We start from the raw sequence: 20,895 nt of genomic DNA, 5'->3' as shown, positions 1-20,895 counted from the left end.
ATTTGCCTATGTAGTTACCTTTACTAGTGTTCTTTATTTTTTATATGAATTTAAAGTACTATCTAGGTCCTTTCATTTCAGTCTCATGGTCTTTCTTTGGTGTTTCTTGTAGGGCAGGTGTGCTAGTGGCACATTCTCTTGGTTTTTGCTCATTTGGGAATCTCTTAATTTGTCCTTCATTTTTGAAGGATCCTTTTTCTGCTTTTCAGAACTGCTGGTGGAAGGTCTTATTCTTTCAGCACTTTGAACATGTCATCCCACTGCCTCTGTCCTCCATGGATTCCGATGTGAAGTAAGCTGTTAATCTTCCTGAGGAGTCCTTGTGCATGAAGAGTTGCTTCTCCCTGCTTTCAAGATTTTCTGTCTGTCTTTGACTTTTGGAAGATTAATAATGGTGTGTCTTGCGGTGGATCTCTTGTAATTTGTGCTCTTATATTCTACTTGTGATTTGTTGAGCTTCTTGAATATGGAAGTTTGATCATATTTGGAAAGCTTTTGTGCATTATGTCTTCAAATATTCTTTTGGACCCCTTTATTTTTTCATCCCTGAGACTCCCATTATACATGCTGGTGTGCTTGATGCTGTCCCAAGGGCCCTGAGGACTTGTTCATTTTTCTTCATTCTGTTTTCTTTCTTTTCTTCAGATTGGATAATTTCTGTTGACTTAGCTTTCAGTTCAGTTGTTCTTTATTCTCCCTGCTCAGATCAGCCATTGCACTCCTCTAGGGCCATTATATTTTACAACTCCAGAATTTTTATTTGGTTCTTCTTTAAAATAGTTTTTATCTCCTTGATATTCTCCATTTTGGTTAGACTCCATTTTTTTTTACTTTATCTAGTTCTTCAGGGATGGTTGTTTAAGTTCTTTGAACATGTTACAGAACCAAGCTGGAACACTGGCGGAAAAACCAAGCGGCACTCAGCGGTCTTGGTGGGTTGGAGATTTATTTTACACTAGTGGGCTCAGAGGAGACTGTTTCGCCAAAGGTGTCAGCCCAGAATGCAAGTGGGGAGGGTAATTTATAGCCGACAGCCTCCATATCTGTGGGAGTTTTCACGCGCACAGCAAACAAAGGAAGAAGAAACCGGAGGAGGGGTCTCTAAGCTAGAGACCAGAGTTTGTTTTAGTCCAGTCAGTCATCTTTGGTGTGCTTTATCCACTTCTCCAACATTCCCCCCCTTTGATGCCTTTTAAAAAAATTTTTAGGGGCGCCTGGGTGGCGCAGTCGGTTAAGCGGCCGACTTCAGCCAGGTCACAATCTCGCGGTCCGTGAGTTCGAGCCCCGCGTCGGGCTCTGGGCTGATGGCTCGGAGCCTGGAGCCTGTTTCCGATTCTGTGTCTCCCTCTCTCTCTGCCCCTCCCCCGTTCATGCTCTGTCTCTCTCTGTCCCAAAAATAAATAAAAAACGTTGAAAAAAAAATTTAAAAAATAAAATAAAAATAAAAAAAATAAAAAAAAATTTTTTTAGTAGGCATCACCTTTCAATTTTACAGGTTGGTACTCTCAGAAGGCTAAAATATACAGGTTGGTACTCTCGGAACGCTTGGAGTACTTTGGCAAGCAACAGTGTTTTCAATAAAACATACCATGGCATTCAGTATACAGGGGCCAATAGATACAAGTAAAATTATGGAGAGGAGGGGCCCTACCAGGGCAGGAAGCCAGGATGCCCAGTCTGTGAGATCCCATCCTTTCCATTGATTGATATTTTCCTGTTGTCTATGTTGAATTCTTTCCTTGAGTTCCTTAACCTTAGTTGTAACTATTCCTGACTGGTTTACGAAATAGCAACATTCCTCCCCCAGAAAGATACAAGTCCCTCCTTTTTCTGAAGTGAGGAGGTCCAGGGCTCACCTGTTTTAGAGGGTCACTGCTGCCAGAGAGTTTATTTGGCTTTGTAAGGTTACCAGAGGATCTGCCACCTATTCCATGTCTTCATTTAGCTCTTGAGATAGTCTATGGTATAGTTCTATGGATGAACCTATGCCCCCTCTTCCAGTTCCTATTCCTGTCGCAATTCCTGTGCCTATCAGAACGGGTAGCAGGACTGCCCATTTAGCCCAGGAGGTGGGGCTAAAAGTTGTTAGGAGCTGATCTTCAGTGTATACGGATATCTCTGGGGTTAGGAAGATGGAATAACATCTCTGAGTCCAGTTGGCCTGTAAGCATTGGTAGGCCAAATTAGAACATAGATAGAACACCCCAGGGGTTGAACATAGGGTTGTATTCCTCTTTAAGGTTATATTTCTTCCGTATAGAGAGGTACCGTTCATACCTTCAGGGACAGATTAGATTGTTGGCATTTGTGAGATGGATCCCAGTGGCCAGGGGTCCAATTAAGACAGAAATGTTGGTTTTGAGATTTTCAGGAGCTTCCTAGGTAAAAGGGATAGGAGGGGCTAAGTAAGCCCTCCTGCTGAGGGGAAGCACATCCAGCAGGTTTGGGTGTGATTATCTATTTTATGGAGGACTGGTAAGGTAGTGTTAGTCCAATGTTGGAGTGGGGAATTGGTAAGCATCTGATTGAGGGCTGAAAGGCTCAAACCCTGGTAGGCTACCAGGGGAGTGGTCACCTTTATGGCTTATATTACCCTGTTCTGGGTATCCTTTATAACCTTTTGAAGGGCCCTGTCCTGTATCCCTTCCCTGCCCGAGATTCCCCCATTGAGGAAGGTAAGTGTAACAAGACTTCCCTCTCTGGAAGCCCTTGTTGTCACATGGGTTCCTGACATTTTGGGTTATCTCTACAGTCCAGTACTTAGTCCTTGGGGCACCAGGTAGCTGACAGAGAGTGGGTGTTTTTCCCTTGTAGCAATCTTTGTGGAGGGAGGTGAAGGCGCTGAATGCCCTTGACTCCCTTATTGTCATATAGCCATCCTGGGGGCAAAGTGGGTAAGCAACAGTTGTAAGGGTGAGAGAGGTTATCATAATATACAGGCAATACTTAATAATCCTCCCATCCAGAGGAGGTATGTGAGACCCAGCATGCATCTTTTGTCCCATCTCTAGCTTGTTGGTGCAGTCTCTATTAGCCCAACAGTAAGAAGTTAGATGAGGGCTATGACACCAGTGAGGAGCAAGGGCTGGCAGAGTTGCATCCAAACCCCTGGGCTCAGTCCACATATTGATTCCTTAAGCTTCTGTCACGCAGGCCAGCCAACTTCCAGGGTGTGGCTGGAGCAGGGCTGGAGATCTCAGGGGCCAGTGTCTTTTTGAGGGTCTATTATTGCTGCTTTCTATAGCGGTTGTTAGTTTAGCGACCTTTCTAAATGACTTCTTTGGTTTGTATTCTGTGTTGTACTTAGCTCCTGAGGACTCTGCTCTGTGGTCAGGTAATGCTTGGTTAGAGATGTCCTTGAATGCCGTGTGTGGAAGTGATGAGTCCCTCAGTCTTTGCCTGGAGGCTCTGTGTGCATGTTGGGGCACACCTTCGGTACATAGTGCTGTCGTTCACAGCCCTGCCTTAGTCTTCACGTCTGCTTATGCAGAGCCTCCAGATCAGCTGGGGGTTAGAGCTTCGGGCCTTCTTGGCTCTTTCCTGAGCATATGCCCAGCTCACCATGAGTGGCCTTCTAGATTCCCAGGATTTTTAGGAACTTTTCAGAATTTAGGCATCTCATCTTTTAGGCTTTTGGTTTCTGTATTATTTACCCCAGCTATTACCCACTGCCTTAGGCAGCTTGAAGTGCTTATAATTGTTTTCAATAAATATCCCCCAGGGAAAAGGTTTTTTACACTATGTGAATTTTATAAGTCAGGTGAGGGGCACCTGGGTGGGTTAGTTGGTTGAGCTGTTGACCTGGGCTCAGGTCATGATCTCACAGTTCATGGGTTCAAGCCCCGAATCAGGTGCTGTGCTGACAGTATGGAGCCTGCTTCGGGTCTGTCTCCCTCTCTCTGTCCCTACCCCTATTCGCACTCTGTCTCTTAAAAATAAAGAAACGTTAAAAAATTTTTTAAATGTCAGGTGAAATACAGATAGTCTGTAAGTGGCATTTTGCGGTGAACCACCTGATAGGTCAAACAGCGATAGTCCTTTGAGAATGAGGCTTTGAAAGAGCTGCAGCCCATTCTGCTCTTTCTAGGCTGTTGGTTTTTAAGGGTGCTGCAGAGCTGCAGAGCAGGGGGTGGGACTAAGGCACAGTAAAAATATCACAAACACCATGGACACAACAATGTGCTGTTCTTGCTGAGGATTCAGCATTTTTTTTTTAAATAAATACTCCTGCATTGCTCCAAGCTTTGGTGAATTTCCAGAGTTCTGAAAAACTGGGTTCTGACATTTTTTGCTAGGTATCTTGTTCTTCTCTGGAGGAAAGAATTTTCCTCCACCTATACCACCAGTTTTGCTGACTCGAATTAGTAAATATTGAGTGCTCTCTTCTGTGATATTTTATTTTTCTCAAACATGCGCATGTTAAATAAAAACTGTTTAAATTGGGGTTGCAGGAGACCGTGTGGAGCAGTCCCTGAGTGAGAGGCTATTGACTGGGTAGAATGATGCCAGCCTCTGCTGGACAGAAGGGCCTGAGGGCTTACAGGGTATCAGTCCTATGGGGGTCAGGAACTCTGCTGATCAGCCACTATTGCTTTGTGTCTCCCAGGTTAAGGCTGCCAGGGGCTCAGCTCTGCTCACATGGATGGGACAGAGACCCGACAGCGGAAGCCAGAGGAGCTGGCTCTGCCACACGCCTTCAGCCCTGGAAGACTCTCTGGAGCCTCAGAAGATGGACTTCCGAGTGTGTCTGAGAGCCACAGGGTGGTCTCTAAACCACTGGGGTCTGAGTTCAGCAGGGAGACTGCCTTGTCCATTGGCCTTCAGGTGATGGTGCCCTTCATGTTTGCAGGACTGGGACTGTCTGGGGCTGGTATGCTTTTGAACTATTTCCAGGTAAGAGGAAAATAAATGGGAATGGTGGTGTTGGGGGCACTGTTGAATGCCATACCTGAAGAGTAGGCCTCTACACTTTGAATCCAGCTTGAGGGACAAGGGACAGGACGTCCTCTTCTTAAATACCATTTTTCTATAAATTGAGAGATTCTTTTAGTTACTGGTGACAGAGACTAAAATTAACCCAGGTTAAGCTTTAAAAAGACAATTTATTAGCTCATATAATTGGGGCGCCTGGGTGGCGCAGTCGGTTAAGCGTCCGACTTCAGCCAGGTCACGATCTCGTGGTCCGTGAGTTCGAGCCCCGCGTCAGGCTCTGGGCTGATGGCTCAGAGCCTGGAGCCTGCTTCCGATTCTGTGACTCCCTCTCTCTCTGCCCCTCCCCCCTTCATGCTCTGTCTCTCTCTGTCCTAAAAATAAATAAACGTTGAAAAAAAAAAAATTAAAAAAAAAAAAAAAAAGAAGGTGTGCTTCTGGGAACACACCCAGTTCCCACTGAAGAATCAGAAATGAAAGCCAGGAATGGTGATGTGCATTCCAAAGCTCTCTGCCCACCCTCTGCAGGCCTTCCTAATTGTCCTCCAAAGATACACTCCCAAAGAATCAAGGGGGTTGGAATAGATGAGTAGGTCATGCCGCAGGCCTCGGGATTCTGATTCTTTGGTCTGGGCTTGGGCTTGGGCTACACATTTCAGGAGCTCCCAGGTCATTCTGATGGCAGAGTAGACTGAAAACCACTGATGCAGTCCCACCTCTCATGTTTAGAGTTTAGAGGCCTGTACAGGGGCAGGGCCTTATTCAGGGTCATCTGGGAAACCACCTAATGCTTGACCCAGATTCCATCTGCTGCTCAGTGCAGCCCCAGAATCTAGTTCAAGGTCTTTGAGCTTTTCTCCTGTGCTAGCTATTTTTAAAATTACATTCCTGATCTTCTGGATTCTGACCCAGTAAACCATGTTATCATATTTTGTTCTCAAGTTGCATGGGAAAGTAATCTTTCTCATGTAATGACATCTTTTATTTATTTTTGGTGACAGTTTATGTTTTGATGGTTATAAAAGCAAGTAATCACAATAGAATGTTAGAACATTATAAAATAAAGGTCATTTTAAATTCTGCTTCTCAACGGTAGTCACTCTTAGCATCTTGATGACTATCCTTCTGAACTTCACTACTTGCATGTGTGTGTGTGTATTATGTGTGTGTGCATTTATCTTAATTTCTCATTTGGTTTTTTAAACAGAAATTAGAAATATTTTTTAATAATTAAGAACTTACTTAATCAGAAATCTGTTTCTATATGGAATTATGTAAATTATTGTCTGTTTCCATATCTTCTGTACTGATGAGAATGGTTCAAGGCCCACTGTGTATGATTATACATTGTATTAGGATGTTTGACCACATTCAAAACTAAATCACAGGAGTTGTTGAAGTCAGAAGAAAGCAATCGCTTGTTGGGGGTCCCTCCAGCTGAGTTCTGTGGGAGCCATGTGGTCAGTGTCCAGAGAAACCAGCCCAGCCCAGAGTGGTTCTGTCTGAAACCAATTAACGTCTCAACTCTTTTCTCTGAAATATGCCATTTGTGTCTGCCTCCTCCTGGTTCAGACTCTTGTTTGAACACAAGAACCCAAGCCACAGATGCAGGCAGCATCAGACAGGAGAAGGGTGTGGAGCAGAGAGCATGGAGGGTGGTGGAGGCAGTCTGCCCCCAGAGTTGGGAGCTGAGGGTCTTAGTCCTGCCTCTGATACTGACTTGGGGTGTGGTTTTGGGTAAACGCTCTCAGGGCCTTTGTTTTCTCATTTGCAAAACTGGTGTACTTCCTGCTGGATATCCTAGAGATATTTTGAGAGTTTGGTGATTGAACATGAAATCAGTGTGAAAGGGCAGTGAGAGGCACAGATGGGTACACAAGGGAATGAGATCTTTCATTCATTTGTTCATTCCTTCATTTGCAGGTCGTTGGGTGCTGTGTATGGTTGGTTGATCCTCATTTCTTGCTCCCATTCCTTGGGTTTCCTTCAGAGCACTTACCACAGGTCATAATTACATTTCCATTTTTATGATTATCTGCCACACTGAAAAGCTCTAAGTATGTGCTGTTCAGCTAACAGATGTACCACAACACTTAGACCAAGAGTCTGGCAAACATAAGGCCCTCAGTACTAATCTGTGGAGTAAGTGAATGAATACTTTCCCCTGCTCTGAAAGATTGTGGCCATGAATCAACCAGACTCCACCTCAAGAGGAGTACACTTTGGGATGGGAGTGTTGATGTATGTGCATTTCATTATGTCATTAGGCATATGTGGACTTCCCTCAGAGGGGTTCAAAAAAGAGCTTTGGTAATTCTGGGTAAGATGTTAGGCTCTGGCCAGGACACTGGAATGGCCTCAGAGATGAGAAGGCACCTCAGTTGGCCATGAGGTTTGGCAAGAGTTTGGCCTGAGCAGCGAGTGGAACATGCAGAGGGAGTAGTGTGAACATAGGCACAGCCCATGTGAGGGTCCACAGGAAGCTCCTTTTAAGACATGCGGTGGATGATCATGTACTAGGCAGAAAGAGGGCTCAAAAGGATGCTTCCCCCCCCCTCCCCAAATTGTGAGAGACCTTGAATGTCTGGCCACAAAATCTGAACTCTCTCAGGTAATGAGTTGACAGCTATTGAGGATATTTGGGCAAGCAGGTCACTTGAAGACGTAATATAAGGTGTTAAAGAGCAGGTATTACTTTTGGTGGACAGAAGGGTTAGGAGGTAGTTAAGGGCTATGGTGAAGGTGGTGTCCATGAACTGGAGAGGAGTGGAAAGACATGGGGACAGGCAGATTTGATGTGGGGTTGAGTTGGTTGGGGAACGGGCAGTCAGAGTGCAGTTTGGGCTTCTGGCAGAACCATTTATTGAGGCAAGAGGCTTGGGGGAGGAGTTGGAAGGAACAAACGTGAAAGACTAATTGAGTTATACAGGGGCTACACAGAGCCTGAAAGCTCAGGGGAGGGGTCTGGACTAGAGAGAGGTTTGGAAATTGTTAGTTTCTCTGAGATGAGAAAAGTAAAGGGTGGGGATGAGGTTCCCCAGATGTCCCAATTATCTATTGCTATGCAACACACTGCATCCACATTTAGTGGCTTGTTTAAAGCTAGTCATTCAGTTTGATCATGAATCTACAGTTCGAATAGGGCTCTGTGAGAATGGATGTCTGCTGTGTGCAGCATCTGCTGCGGTGGCTTGCCAAGCATCGTACCCAATCCAGGCTAGCTCACTCACATGACATGACAGTTGCTGCTGTCACCTGGATCCTCAGCTGGAACACTCATACGTGGCCTTTCTGTGTGACTGCTTGGGCTTCCTCATAGCATGGTATCTGGGTTTCAAGTATGAGCATCTCAAGAGATGGGAAGTGGAGACTGTTTCTCAAGAACCAGACTGACACAGTGTCTCTTCCACTGTGTTTTACTGGTCCAGCAGTCACAGGTTGAAGGGAGGAGACAGAAACTCCAACTCCCAATGGGAGAATGTCCAAGAAGTTTAGAGCTCATTATGTCTGGCTCCAAGGAAGGGCTTAAAAATATCTATTGAATGAATGAGCAAATGGATTGTTTGAGGACAGATGTAGAGAGAGGAATATTTGGGGCATGAGGAAAATAGTTGTTGGAGAAGTTTGGCTGGAGCTGGGAGAGAGGTGGATAGGCCTGGGGAGGTCAGTAGGATCTAGATTGTGAACTCCAGGCTAAAGGGATGGGACCTGAGTGTGGGATAGACTATCCAACAGAGGGGAACCAGGAGGTTGCCCAAGAGGGCCCTGGTTTAGGAACAGGAGCAGAAGTTGAGGCTCAGATCAGGATCCTGGTCCAGGAGAAGTCCCACAGGGTCAGTAGGTCAGTGTGCTTCTGACCTTCAGCCTTGGGCTTCTTCTGGCTGTGACCTTGATCCCTGTTCCAGCCAACCCTCATGCCTGACATTCCATCCCTGCTACCTGTGGAATGCCCAGTGCACACCCAACAATAGACTTGCTGGCAGTCAAAGGTGATATCCAAGCCTACTCTCTGGAAGGGGGCAGTAAGCTGGGTATCAGGGCTGGTCTAACCTTTGTAATGGATGAGAGTGGAGCCTCTTCAGAAGCATCTTTAAAAAAAATTTTTTTTATGTTTATTTTATGTTTGAGAGACTGAGCATAGGTGGGGGAGGGACAGAGAGAGAGGTAAACACCGAATCCAAAGCAGGCTCCAAGCTCCGAGCTGTCAGCACAGCCCAATGCAGGTCCCGAACTCAGACTGTGAAATCATGACCTGAGCCAAAGTCAGACACTTAACCGAATGAGACACCCAGGTGCCCCTATGTTTATTTTTGAAAGAGAGGCAGAGCATGAGCAGGGAAGGGGAAGAGAGAGAGGAAGTCACAGAATCAGAAGCAAGCTCCAGGCTCTGAGCTGTCAACACAGAGCCCAACGCCGGGCCTGAATTCACAGACCTGAACTCACAGACCTGATCATGACCTGATCAGATCATGACCTGAGCCAAAGTCAGACACTGAACCGACTGAGCCACCCAGGTGCCCCTGGAAGTGTGTTTATTAGTTTTCTGGGCCCTTGAGAGTAAAGAGGGCTGCATTTCCTCTGTGAACATAGCTTCTTCATATGGTCAAGAGGCCTTGGATTCTGAAGTCAAGATGATCACAGGATGTGGCTTCTTTCTTGGGTACCTGCAGCCCTCTCAACCTTGAGGCATGAAACTCCTCAGGGGGGCTGTAAGAGTGGGTCCTTTAGGCTGAGATTTCTCCAGGCCTTTGTCTGCCAAGAGTAGAAGCAACTGGGGAGTGTATGCAGAGGCGGGCAGGATTCTTTGTGGCCCTCACCAAGGTCAGGCCTCGTATGGTTCTGTCTCCCAGGGTCTAGCCCAAGCCAGTGTAGGCTGGAAGGCTGGATGCTATCAAGGTCACTGTGAGAGACTTAGCTGAGGGACGTCCTGGATGACAGAGCAGCTACTCTCTGAGGAGAACCTGATCTGTAGCGGGTGGAGAGACAGCAGGAGTTCGCCAAGGCCCCACATGAGGCTCTGAGTCACACTGGCCTTTGTTCCTTGCTTGCTCTGGCCCTTGGCTGAGGGGCATTCGGGGATCCTGCCAGCGGCTCAGGGCACTGGAAGCGTTCCCTATGTGTACATCTTTGGAAGCATATCCTGGTGCAGGAGGAAGACAGAGGACACAAGTGGACGTCTTGCTCCTGTGAACATGGTTGGCAGCCTGATCATGGTGGTCACCCAGCTGAACCTGCAGTTTTGCTTCCAGGGCAAGAAGTTGCGAGGCTTCAGCTGTGAACTCACCCGGTCCCCCCATGGGGTCTTCCCTGAGGCCGTCTTCTCTATCATGTGCCAGATCATGGTGCCCATTCTGCTCTCAGGCTTGGGCATGTTGACAGCCGGCCTGGTGATGAACACTCTCCAAGTGTGTACCGGGCATTTGGGGGCCTGGGGGGAGGGGGGTGGGAAACCAGGCTCCCTAGGCATCACAGATATGATAGGCCAGGGGACACCAGAGGCCCTGAGTCGGGGTGCAGCCCAGGATTCCCGGGCTCAGTGGTGCCAGCAGGAGGATCCTCCGGGGGGCCTCGGGTCTGAAATTCAAAGAAGCTTCTGACGACCCTCTCCAAAGTCAGCCCACACTAACCATGTTAGCTCAAACCATTTTCCTTCCAGATTCATCAGGCAGGGCCTGGAGGGGTTCAAATCCTCTGCCATTCACTTACTACTTGAGGGAATTCATTAGCTTCCCCCGTATCAGTTTCCCCATCTACAGATGGGGCTAATGAATGCACCGACCTCACTGGGTTGTGAGGGTGAGACACCCAGTGTGCTTCGTGTTGTGACTCCAAGGGTGATGGGCACTGTTCCCTCCAGTCCCCAGAATCTCTGTGGGGCTCTTCAGTGAGGGGAAAAGGTCCAGATCCCAGGCTGGGGTCCAGACGAGTGTGGGGATGTGGTGGTCTCTGTTGATTAGAAGCATTGTGGGGAGGCCCTTAAACGAGCACACACTCTGGCATTCACTTCTCCTGGTCTCTTTATGCCCTGGGGTTGGTTCACGTAATGCTGTTTGAATCATTGAGGGTTTGCTCTGTCTACCTAAATATTTTTATAGAGTTAGTGTGTGATAGAAAAATTAGAAAATATGCACAAGTGAAGAAGGAAGGGTGCCCATAATCTCTATCAACATCGTGGTGCGTGTCTATCAAGAATGTGTAAACATAAATATATGGGATCTTGCTATGTAATGTGCTTTTATTATATTTTTTTTAAAAGAGAGAGTGTGTGCATGTGTGTACCTGAGTGAGGGAGGGAGGGGCAGAGAGAGGGAGAGAGAATCCCAAGGAGGCTCTTTGCTGTGAGCACAGCACCGAATGTGTGGCTCGATCCCATGACTCTGGATCATGACCTGAGCCAAAATCAAGAGTCAGATGCTCAACCGACTGAGCCACCCAGGTGCCCCTGTAATGTGCTTTTTAATCAGTGAAATTAAATTTAAATTTAGTTTTGCAGCCCATGGGGACATTGCAGCTAGTGCAGTGCCTTCCTCAGTTCCACAAAGCATCTCCTTCCTGATGACAGTTCAGCATTCTTTGTGCATCTGTGTGTGAGTTGAAGAGGGGTTATCAACACCCACCCTGTCCCCTGGTCTCTGGATGAGGCTCTTGATGGCTCTGCCTTCAGACTTAAGTGGATGGGACACTCACCCCTCCTGGGGCTAGGGCAGCCCTTTGTGTACTGGCCAACTTGCTGTTAGAAAGCATTCATTTGGGCTTGCATCCTAGATCCCCATCTCTCTCACCTCAGAGCTTCACCCCTTGGGCTGCTCTAATAGTCTCTCACCCCCTTCCTAAGACCCTTCTCCAGAGAAAGACTCTGCCCTGTGTCTCTGTTTTGACCTTCCATGGCCACTTCATGGAACATGGTTTTGAGCCCCTACACCACAGTGCATGTCCTTCAGTTGCTGCAGCCTGAGAGGTTATATATCAGTCAGTTGGGGGATCTCAGCAGAGTCTGGAAGATTGGATGGGATGTCAGGGGAAGAAGGGCTTGGGATTGTACCCGACCATCAGCAGGGGTGACACAGGAGGCCAGTCCAGGAGGAAGTGCCTCCAACTGGAGGGCCGTTTCCTGACCTTGTGTTAAGTCTCCATCTGGGAGTCTAGCATGAAGAAAAGGGGGTGTCTTGGGAAGGAGGCCCAGAGCATACTTGGGCAACTTTGCAAATCCAGGCCTTGAGCCATCCAGCTTCGGGAGGCCCAGCATTTGGGAGGAACAGATAACAGCCCTGGAAGACACAGCTCATTCTTTCCCTCCAGTTTGCAAATGTGCAGTGACTCCCAGGTCAAGGGCACTCAGGTTTTTGTGGCTCCTGCATGTGCACCACCACCTCCCTGGTCACCCCCGCTCAGTGGTGCAGGATGTGGCCTTGTCAACACTGTTCCAGGGGGAAATTCCATAACATAGGAGGGTGGCCTGGCTCCCACTATACCCAGGCTGCCACATTCTGGGGCCTCATAGCCCCCATGAGCCTGAAGCAGGGATAACCTCCTGGCAGGAGCACCTCGTGGCTATCTCTGGCATAGTGGGCTGGCCCCAAGAGTACTGGTTAGGTGCTAACTTTACCTACTGTAGATTTGGGGTCAGGAGTCTCTCTGTTAATGGGGTTTGGGGTCAGTCTATAGTTGGGGTCAGTCTATAGTTGGGTCCAGGGATTGGGGCCCAGTAAGGGGCCAGAGAGTATCAGTTCAGTTTTTTTTTCAAAAAATTATTTTTCAGATACACAAGTAAGGTATATATAAATGTTTCTCTCCCTTTCTCTTTTTTTATTTTTTTATTTTTTTTTCAACGTTTATTTATTTTTGGGACAGAGAGAGACAGAGCATGAACGGGGGAGGGGCAGAGAGAGAGGGAGACACAGAATCGGAAACAGGCTCCAGGCTCTGAGCCATCAGCCCAGAGCCCGACGCGGGGCTCGAACTCACGGACCGCGAGATCATGACCTGGCTGAAGTCGGACGCTTAACCTACTGCGCCACCCAGGCGCCCCCCTTTCTCTTTTTTTAATGTTTATTTTTGAGTGTGGCGGTTGGGGGGCTAGGCACAGAGAGAGAAGGCGAAAGAGGACCCCAAGCAGGCTCCAAGCTGGTATCAGCGAGCCCAATGCAGGGCTTGAAGTCGTGACCCATGAGATCATGGCCTGAGCCAAAGTTGGATGCTGAACCAACTGAGCCACCCAGGAGCCCATGTTTCTCTTTTTTATAAAATAAGTATTTCAGCCCTCAATCTCATCCCTGGAGGAAGCTTCTATTATCATGTCTTGTGTATCCTTTCAGGCCTTCTTGGGGGTTTATGTAGGCCCGTGGGCACCAGAGACAATAACAGCGGTTGTAATTGTTAGAGTGTATGTAGTCTTTCTTCACTGAATTAGAGATGAATCAGACAGGTGTCTGCTTTTGAGCAGCTGGTAGCTGAGCACAGAGTAGGATAGATGAATTCATTCATTCATCTGGTTCCTCATTTATGCATTCAGCATATTTTGTTGAATTTTGTGTTAGCTGCTCTCAGGCCCCAGGAGTGCAATGGTGAGCAGAAACAGACCTGTCTCTGCCTCCCTGGCTTTTGTAGCTTAGGGGGTGAGGCAGGTGCTTCATCCCACGAGCCAGTGTTAAGGGAGTGGAGCAGTGAGCAGACATTTGCCTGTGAAGAAAGAGGGAACAGGTCATTTTTCCCAGAGGAGTCAAAGAATCTGCAGTTAGTAGGACAGTCAGAGTTGGACCTTAAAGGATAATATAATAGTTTCTGGGATGATGTGAGAGAGAGCAGACAGTCCAAGCAAAGGGATCAATGTGTGCAGAGATACAGACAAATGAGTGGGCATTTGCAAGGAGTGAGGAACAGCAATTGGCCATGGTCATGGGGTGGGGTGCTGGACAGCCTGTGAGAAGGGCTGTCTGCTCTGCTCAAGTTGTATGCTGAGTGCAGAGGGGTTGTTGATTTTTGTCCTCATTGTTTGTTTTAAAATAAATGTGTATTTTATTGAAGTATATCATGGATGTGTTGAAAATTGTACGTGTTATGTGTAGAGTTTGAATGACCATCTCAGGATAAATGCACCTGTGTAATCCCCATCCAGGTCAAGAGCATTTTCAGCCCCCAGCGGGCTCCTCCATCCTCTGCCCCACCTAAACCAGTCTTCTTCCTTCTAATACTGTGCATTAGTTTTGGATGTTTTTGAAGCATGATACTACCAGAGACATTCCTGTCTATTTCTTGTATGTTTTGAGGGGACAGATCTATTGGGTGTATGCCCAAGATCAGAACTGGTCAAGGGGCTGAGTGACAGGGTCATAACTGTAACAGAACTGAACTGTGGCAGCAGGGTGAAGGCCACAGGGAAGAGCTGGGAAGCTGTGGCTGTGATTCAGAGCCCCGCGAGTGCAAGAACCATTACTAACTCTGACTGATTTTGATCTCCCCAGTGCCCCTCATAAGATTTCTTTGAAGCATTTCCAGAGAGGGCAGTTGTGGCAGAAATTAAGACAGTTACCATGACTTGGATGCCAGGCTGTCAGGGAACACGGGGGGTTACTTAAGTCCATGCTGGAAGACCAAGAAGGATGCCTGGAGCCACAGTGGGCAGGGCAAAGGGTCTGTGCAAGGAAGGTCAAGTCTGGAATCCTGATTTTGAAGGGCCCATGGGATGTCAGGATTCAGTCAGCAGTTGGGTAGGCAGGTGCAGTGCTCAGAAGACAGATCTGAGCCAGAGATGTCGAGCATCACCAGCACAGAGCACAATGTCTTCGTCAGAAAACCCTAACTCCAAGTGACTAGAGTCATTTAAGATTCCTATAAAGAAGGCTACAGATCAGACTGCTCTAGTACGTGTTAGTTCCCTGGATTAACAGTGTCAGCGAGGATCCAGGGTCCTACTGCTTTTCTGCTTTAGTCTTCCCTGTTAGTTGACTTTGTCCCATAATAGACCCCTGGTGGTTATATGGTGCCTGATGTGTCTAGATGTGACTTCTCAAGTCTCTGTGGCCATCATTGTGTCCCAGCCCACACCCACATGACTGATGCAAAGGCTCTCCTCCTGCCCTTCACCCCCTTAGGGCCACTTGTTAATGTAGGAAGGATGGAGATGGCTGTGGGTGAGGTCATGTAGGGTGTGCAGTAGAAGGTGACTCAAGCCTTGGGAGGGAGAGGAAATGGCAGGGAAGGAGAATGAAGATGAAGCATGAAGGACTCAGGATTAATAGGTTAGGAGATCTACAGCCTTTGGTCTCCTGACCTCTGGGAGCCACCGTTGGCAGAAAGCAGACTTGGAATGGATGGGTCAGGAACCATGAGTGCCGCAGAGCAGTAAGTGGTTTGATGCCAGCCTAACCTTACCCTTGGCTCGGTTCTGTCTGTTCTATAACAGGGAGTTTCTCAACTGTGGAGTTAGAGGACAGACCTCTTGAAAACGATGGACTGTTTTCTTGAGCATCAGTTCCATAAGGCTATTACGTAACCCAAGGACGGTCCAGAGTTGAAAAGCCTGTGTCCATTTGGAAGAATCAAGAATTATTGTTAGACCTTGGTAAAATTTCTAGCTTTGCAGCCTGCCTATCTGGAGAAAGGAAATAAAATTCTTTAAATTAAATAATATTAAGAAAAAGAGGTCAGAAGGAGGAAGAGGAGCCCTCAATGGAGGTCAACATGGAATAAGCAGAGGTCAGTTTCAGACTGGGGGTATGTGGTTGTGAGTTCACAGGAGTGACATGGAGTCAGAGGAGTGCCTGTCACACAATTGGAGCTTAACACCAGCTGGGACTGGGGGTGGGGGAGGTCCATAGCTCAGAGAGCCAAGGAGGAAGAATGGAGGTTAGAAGAGCCCAAGGAAAGGGCATTGCTATGGGGTGGGGAGGGACAGCAGCTAGCATAGCATCTGAGAGGGTGAGAACAAGACTCACTAAGTTCAGTGGTGCTGAGGAAGACAAGGGGAAGCTTCTGTGATGGGATGCAGAGAGAGGGGATTTATTTTTACACTTGAGTTGGTGGGGTCTTGGTCTTGTGTGTCAGCAAAAATGAAGGTGCTTGAGAGCAGGCCGAGGTGGGAGGCCAGAGGAGGCTTGGGGTAGAGGATGCCGGCCTCAGGGGAGGCTGGAGCCCAGGGAGGGGTGCCTGTGCCAGGAACTGGGCTAGGGACTTGCGTCTCCATGCATGCTGTGGCACACTGGTGGGATAGCTGCACAGGGGCCAAATGCTTCTGGAAGCCTGGGAGCCACAGGAGGCCGCTGACAGACAGTGGGAGCACCTTCTTGCCTGGTGACATGGTTTTCTTCTGAACTTTCAGAGAAGGGTAGACTCATAGCTCCATCAGATCTGGGATTGGATTCTGAATTTCCCAGCTTTGCCAATGAGGTAAAAAGAAAGAGGGAACCGGCAGCCATGAGTGCTCTTCCTCTCTCTGAGGACATGAAGGACGCCTGACCCTTTCACTCCAGACCCTGTAAGATGTTTTGTTGGGCTGCTTTAGAGGACTCTCCTGGGCTCTACCCCCCTTCTCCTTCCCCCCACCATATCTTCAGTCTCAGGCAACAGGGCCCAGACCCCAGGGCTCCTATCTCCTAGCTAACACAGTAGGAGTGTTGTTTTAGGTCTAGAATTCTAAAACCAGGAGGAGCTCTTAGCGTAGGGATCACAGAAATCTATAGGGTACTGAGAGGTAAATTAAGTCAATAGAATCGGATGAGGTATTGAAAATTGATGGGGGTAGGGTGGGAATAAGCAATCTAATTGCATATAAACTGGTGGGAATAATTTTCACCTCACAAAGAAGTTATTTTTGAGAGAGAGAGAGAGAGAGAGAGAGAACACAAGTGGGGCAGGGGCAGAGAGAGAGGGAGACACAGAACCCAAAGCAGGGTCCAGTGTCGCGACCGGCGTGACAATCACCGAGGTCAGGGTCCTGAGGGTAGGGGAATGCAAGAAAAAAGAAGAGAAAGTTTGGGAACAGGAGGGTCCCCTGGGCTGATGGCCCAAGTGACGGCTTTATTGTTGCTGTACACAATCTTTTATATCCAGACTCTTATGGGTCAGGCCATTCTAAGAATAAACAGGTTTCACATAATCGCTGCCAACCAAAACATTTAGTTCTGTGTTTCTTGTGCATTTTTTAGACAGGTCACAAGACCTTGTTGATAAGATTGCTAGCAAAACACAATTCCCATGTTTGTTTCTATCTGACTCGGGGTAGGAAAAGGGAGGTAGCATTACTGCCAACACCTGCAGACCACAGGCTTCAGGAATTAACTTTCTCAGCCTTGACAAGGCTTTCGTATGCCCTTGAAAGTGGGTGAATGGGAGGGGGAACCACCGGGTTGGCTTGAGTCAACAGGGAACGTTGCTCGACCCAGTCTCTCGTATGCCCTTGAAAGTGGGTGAATGGGAGGGGGAACCACCGGGTTGGCTTGAGTCAACAGGGAACGTTGCTCGACCTGGTCTCAGCCTGGCACCGGGGCCCAGCCCCCCACAGTCCAGGCTCTGAGCTGTCAGCACAGAGCCCGACGTGGGGCTCAAACTCACGAACTGTGAGATCATGACCTGAGTCGAAGTCAGACGCTCAACTGACTGAAAGACCCAGGTGCCCCCCTTTCATACTTTTTTTAATCTTTTACCTTTGATAGAGACCTGGATAGAGCTACATTCTGTTTTGACAAATCCAGTGTCCCCACATGATACTCTGGGTCACTGGGAAATCTATGTCACTCCTTTGTCCCAGATGTTCTCACCAGCTCTCCCATTCATGAGAAATCTCCCAGCTTTGAAACTGGTGACTCGTTCCTGTTGCTACAGACACATGGGCCACCCTGGGTATGTCGTGTTTGCAGGCTGGACCCCACCAGTCAGGCTCGGACACAGTCTGGCCTCCAGTTTTCCTAGCTGCTAAAGTAACTTGCCACAACTTCTCTCAAGAAATTTCGAAGATGTGCCAATATGTGTGTTTGGATTGATCTTACTCTTTCCCCACCAGCATTGGCCTGTGTTTGTGGAGGTTAAAGACCTATTGACGTTGGTGCCACCCCTGGTGGGCCTGAAGGGGAACCTGGAAATGACGCTGGCGTCACGACTCTCCACTGCTGTAAGTAGATATTTGAGCATCTGGGCTACCTGCCTCCCAGGGACGGACACGTGGGCACCTCCCAGTTTCTCCTCATAGCCTTGTTAGACAGGTGGGTTTGCCTCTCTGAAAAGACAGGTGTTAAGAGGTTTTGTTCTGTCATGATGCTCCACCTGGTCGCTCCTCACAGCCTGCTATCCTGTTGTTCCACAGTGCAACTGGACTTCTGGTGAGGGCCAGGCTCAGCCCCGTGTGCCCTTGGTTTCTCCTGTAACCTGCTGTGTCCCGGAGCCTGGCTCCACACATTCACACAAAAGCTGTAATGAGCAATGCAGCCTTACTGAAGGGTTTTAGAGATGAAACAGGATTTTCGTCACCACATCATCCATATCTGTTAGAGGATTTTCTTTTCTATGATGGCTCTGAAATGCCCCGTCAGCAGAGGGGTCTTCTCAGGACTCCCTAACTCACTCTGTCCCTCAGGCTGTCACTCATTCTACCCCTCCTAGCTATCCTGGGAATTGCAGTTCTTTTCCTTCTATTATGCGGAATGCTCTTTCCCCTTCTGTGAAACCCATTTCACATTCAGGATGTGAACAAGGCTGATGGCAAGAGTAGGTATGTTGTAGTCAGGAAACTGAAACAAGAGTGATGTAATTGGAATAGTGAGGGAAAGAGGTGGGGCCTGCCTGGAGAGTGGGTGAAGGGTGGCTAGCCGGACAGTGGCCCCCAAAGAGCCACATCCTAATCCGTGGGACCTGTGCATAGTTCCTTATGTTGACAGGGTCTTTGCTGATGGGATGAAGTGAAGGACCTTGACACAGGAGATGATCCTGGATTATCCACATGGGCCCAGTGTCATCGCAAGGCTCTCTAGTAAGGGGGGGACAGGGATGTTTCAGAAGCAAAGGCCATGTGAGGGAAGTCAAGTCAGAGAAGATGCTATGCCACTGGGTTTGAAGTTGGAGGAATAGCCAGGAAATGTGGCTTTACCTGCTGGAGAAGATGAAGAAACAGATCCCTCCCTCAAGCTTTCTGAGGGAGTAAGACCATGTGGACACCTTGATTTTTGCCCCATAAGATGCATTTCAGACTCCTGGCCTCCAGAAGGTAGGAAGTACAGAAGTGCATTTCTGTGTACACACTAGAAATAATCATTTACAAAATACAGTTGGAAAAGAGGTATCTTTCAAACCATTGATTTTATTTTTTAATTTTATTTATTTATTTATTTACAATAGAATGTGCTTTTAATAACACTACAAACCAGAGGAAATAAACAAGGCTGCATAGGTGATCTCATTTACACATTTCACAAAGCAATCATGTACAATAATAAATACCCTTACTCAAGAACGTCCATATTAATACAGAAAAAGAATTACCAGAGGTTACATAATATTTGTTTTCAAAACAGACAAGATGGCTTTCACTGGACTTCACTGTACCCCAGAGAGATACCCAAGATTCACGTTAGAATTTCAACACAAAGAAGAATTTGCAGAAAAAAAAAAGATACTTACACAGACTCAGGAAGAAGAAACATGTTTTGAAAAGTTACTCTAGGTTGTAATAAGATTTTAAGAGTGATTTCAGCTGGAGTTGCCTCTTTAGTGAACAAACGGGCTCTGAGGCTCACTGTGTGATGGCACAGGAGGAGGAAAGAAGCTGGACACAGTAACAGAGATGAGAACCCAAGCACTCTGGCACCAACAAGTTCTATTACATATGCAGAAGGCACTGCTTAGAGAAACTAGGGTTTCCAAAACCAGACATATTTTGGAATGGCTAGCAGCAAAGATGGTTGGACAGGTGGCTGTTTAATGAATTTTGAAGACAATAGAATTCACAGTGGGAAGCTTACAATAGAGCTGGCCTTCTATAGGAAATCTTTCAGGAACCCTTGTGTTCTCATTAAACATGTAGGAAAGACCAAGCCAACAGATCTGCAATTCACATGCAAGACAAAGCAAGTGTGATCTGGGCTAAATACACAGGAATCAGAGCCTTCTCAAGAAGGCAAGAGGAACATTTTTGTGCACCTGCTTCTTTTACTATGCTGACTTAGGGCATGCCACAAGAGTTGAAAATAGTGATGGATGCAAAGCCAATTAACCTGGTCTGTCAGTTATAGGTAACTGCATAATATTAAAACATAATGAGGAAGAATTATAGTTGAGGTTGCTAAAGGCTAAGGAAATTCTCCAATTCTTAACTTACAATAAAAGCATTTACAGTAAATTCAAACATACAACTTACAGCTGGTTTGTTGGCTTTCCAATTCATTGCCCCAGTTTGTAAACAAGCTCTAATCACTTTGGTAGCCATCTGCACTCAGGGACACAAAGTATTCTGCAAATCACTAAAGTCCTATTTAAAATTTTCCTCCTTCCACCTAAATTTCCAGTGTGCTAAGTAATCTGCAGGACAGAAGGCAGAGAGGAATGAAGTGTGAGTCTGAACGTAATCCTGCAAGGCAGAGCTACCAAGCCAGCCTCCACCTAGACCAAAATAAGAGCACAGAAATATGAGGGAAAACATTTCCTGAAGCTCAATTCCAAAAGGTTAAGTTGCTCAAAACTCCCAGTTTGAGAGAGGAGCATGGTTTTAGCCTCAGGTCTCCCTTTCTGATCTATAAACATCACGAGGCCCCTCAGGAATCACTGAAACAACATAGCATAGAAGCATCTATCAGAAGACTTAATGCTTTGTGGTGCACTTAGTTCACAGGATAATAGGAGCAGATGGAATTTCTTTAAAATACATACATAAAAGCTTACTAAGTTCTCCTAAAGATTAAACACAAAATGTCCATGACTAACCATCACTCTCCTGCCAGAACAGAGCCAGAAATGTTGAGTATGCAAGTACTAATTACAATG

The 20,895-nt window shown here is 47.2% G+C and overlaps 1 protein-coding gene across 24 annotated transcripts in view; it reads left to right on the top strand.

The window, feature by feature from the left end:
- The window catches only part of SLC41A3 (solute carrier family 41 member 3), a 130,112-nt gene that overhangs the window by 19,053 nt on the left and 90,164 nt on the right, over nt 1-20,895 (top strand). For 17 of the 24 annotated variants that reach the window (XR_015248185.1, XR_015248184.1, XM_086697237.1 and 14 more), the window contains exons 2-3: nt 4,607-4,893; nt 17,927-18,034. Coding sequence is in view for 22 of the 24 variants with exons in the window: in XM_086697237.1 (XP_086553363.1) it covers nt 4,639-4,893; nt 17,927-18,034 (363 nt within the window). In the remaining 2 variants the exon portion in view is untranslated. Of the gene's footprint in view, nt 1-4,606; nt 4,894-5,359; nt 10,335-12,989; nt 15,625-16,246; nt 16,403-17,926; nt 18,035-20,895 lie in introns of those variants that run through there. The other 7 variants (XM_086697242.1, XM_086697240.1, XM_086697239.1 and 4 more) reach the window with 5 other exon arrangements.

This window comes from Puma concolor, chromosome A2 (assembly GCF_028749965.1).
Source record: "Puma concolor isolate L17-30 chromosome A2, mPumCon1.1.hap2, whole genome shotgun sequence".
NCBI classification, from domain to species: domain Eukaryota; kingdom Metazoa; phylum Chordata; class Mammalia; order Carnivora; family Felidae; genus Puma; species Puma concolor.
The sequence above is the reverse complement of the archived record's forward strand: the minus strand, read 5'-3'. Positions and strand labels throughout refer to the sequence as shown.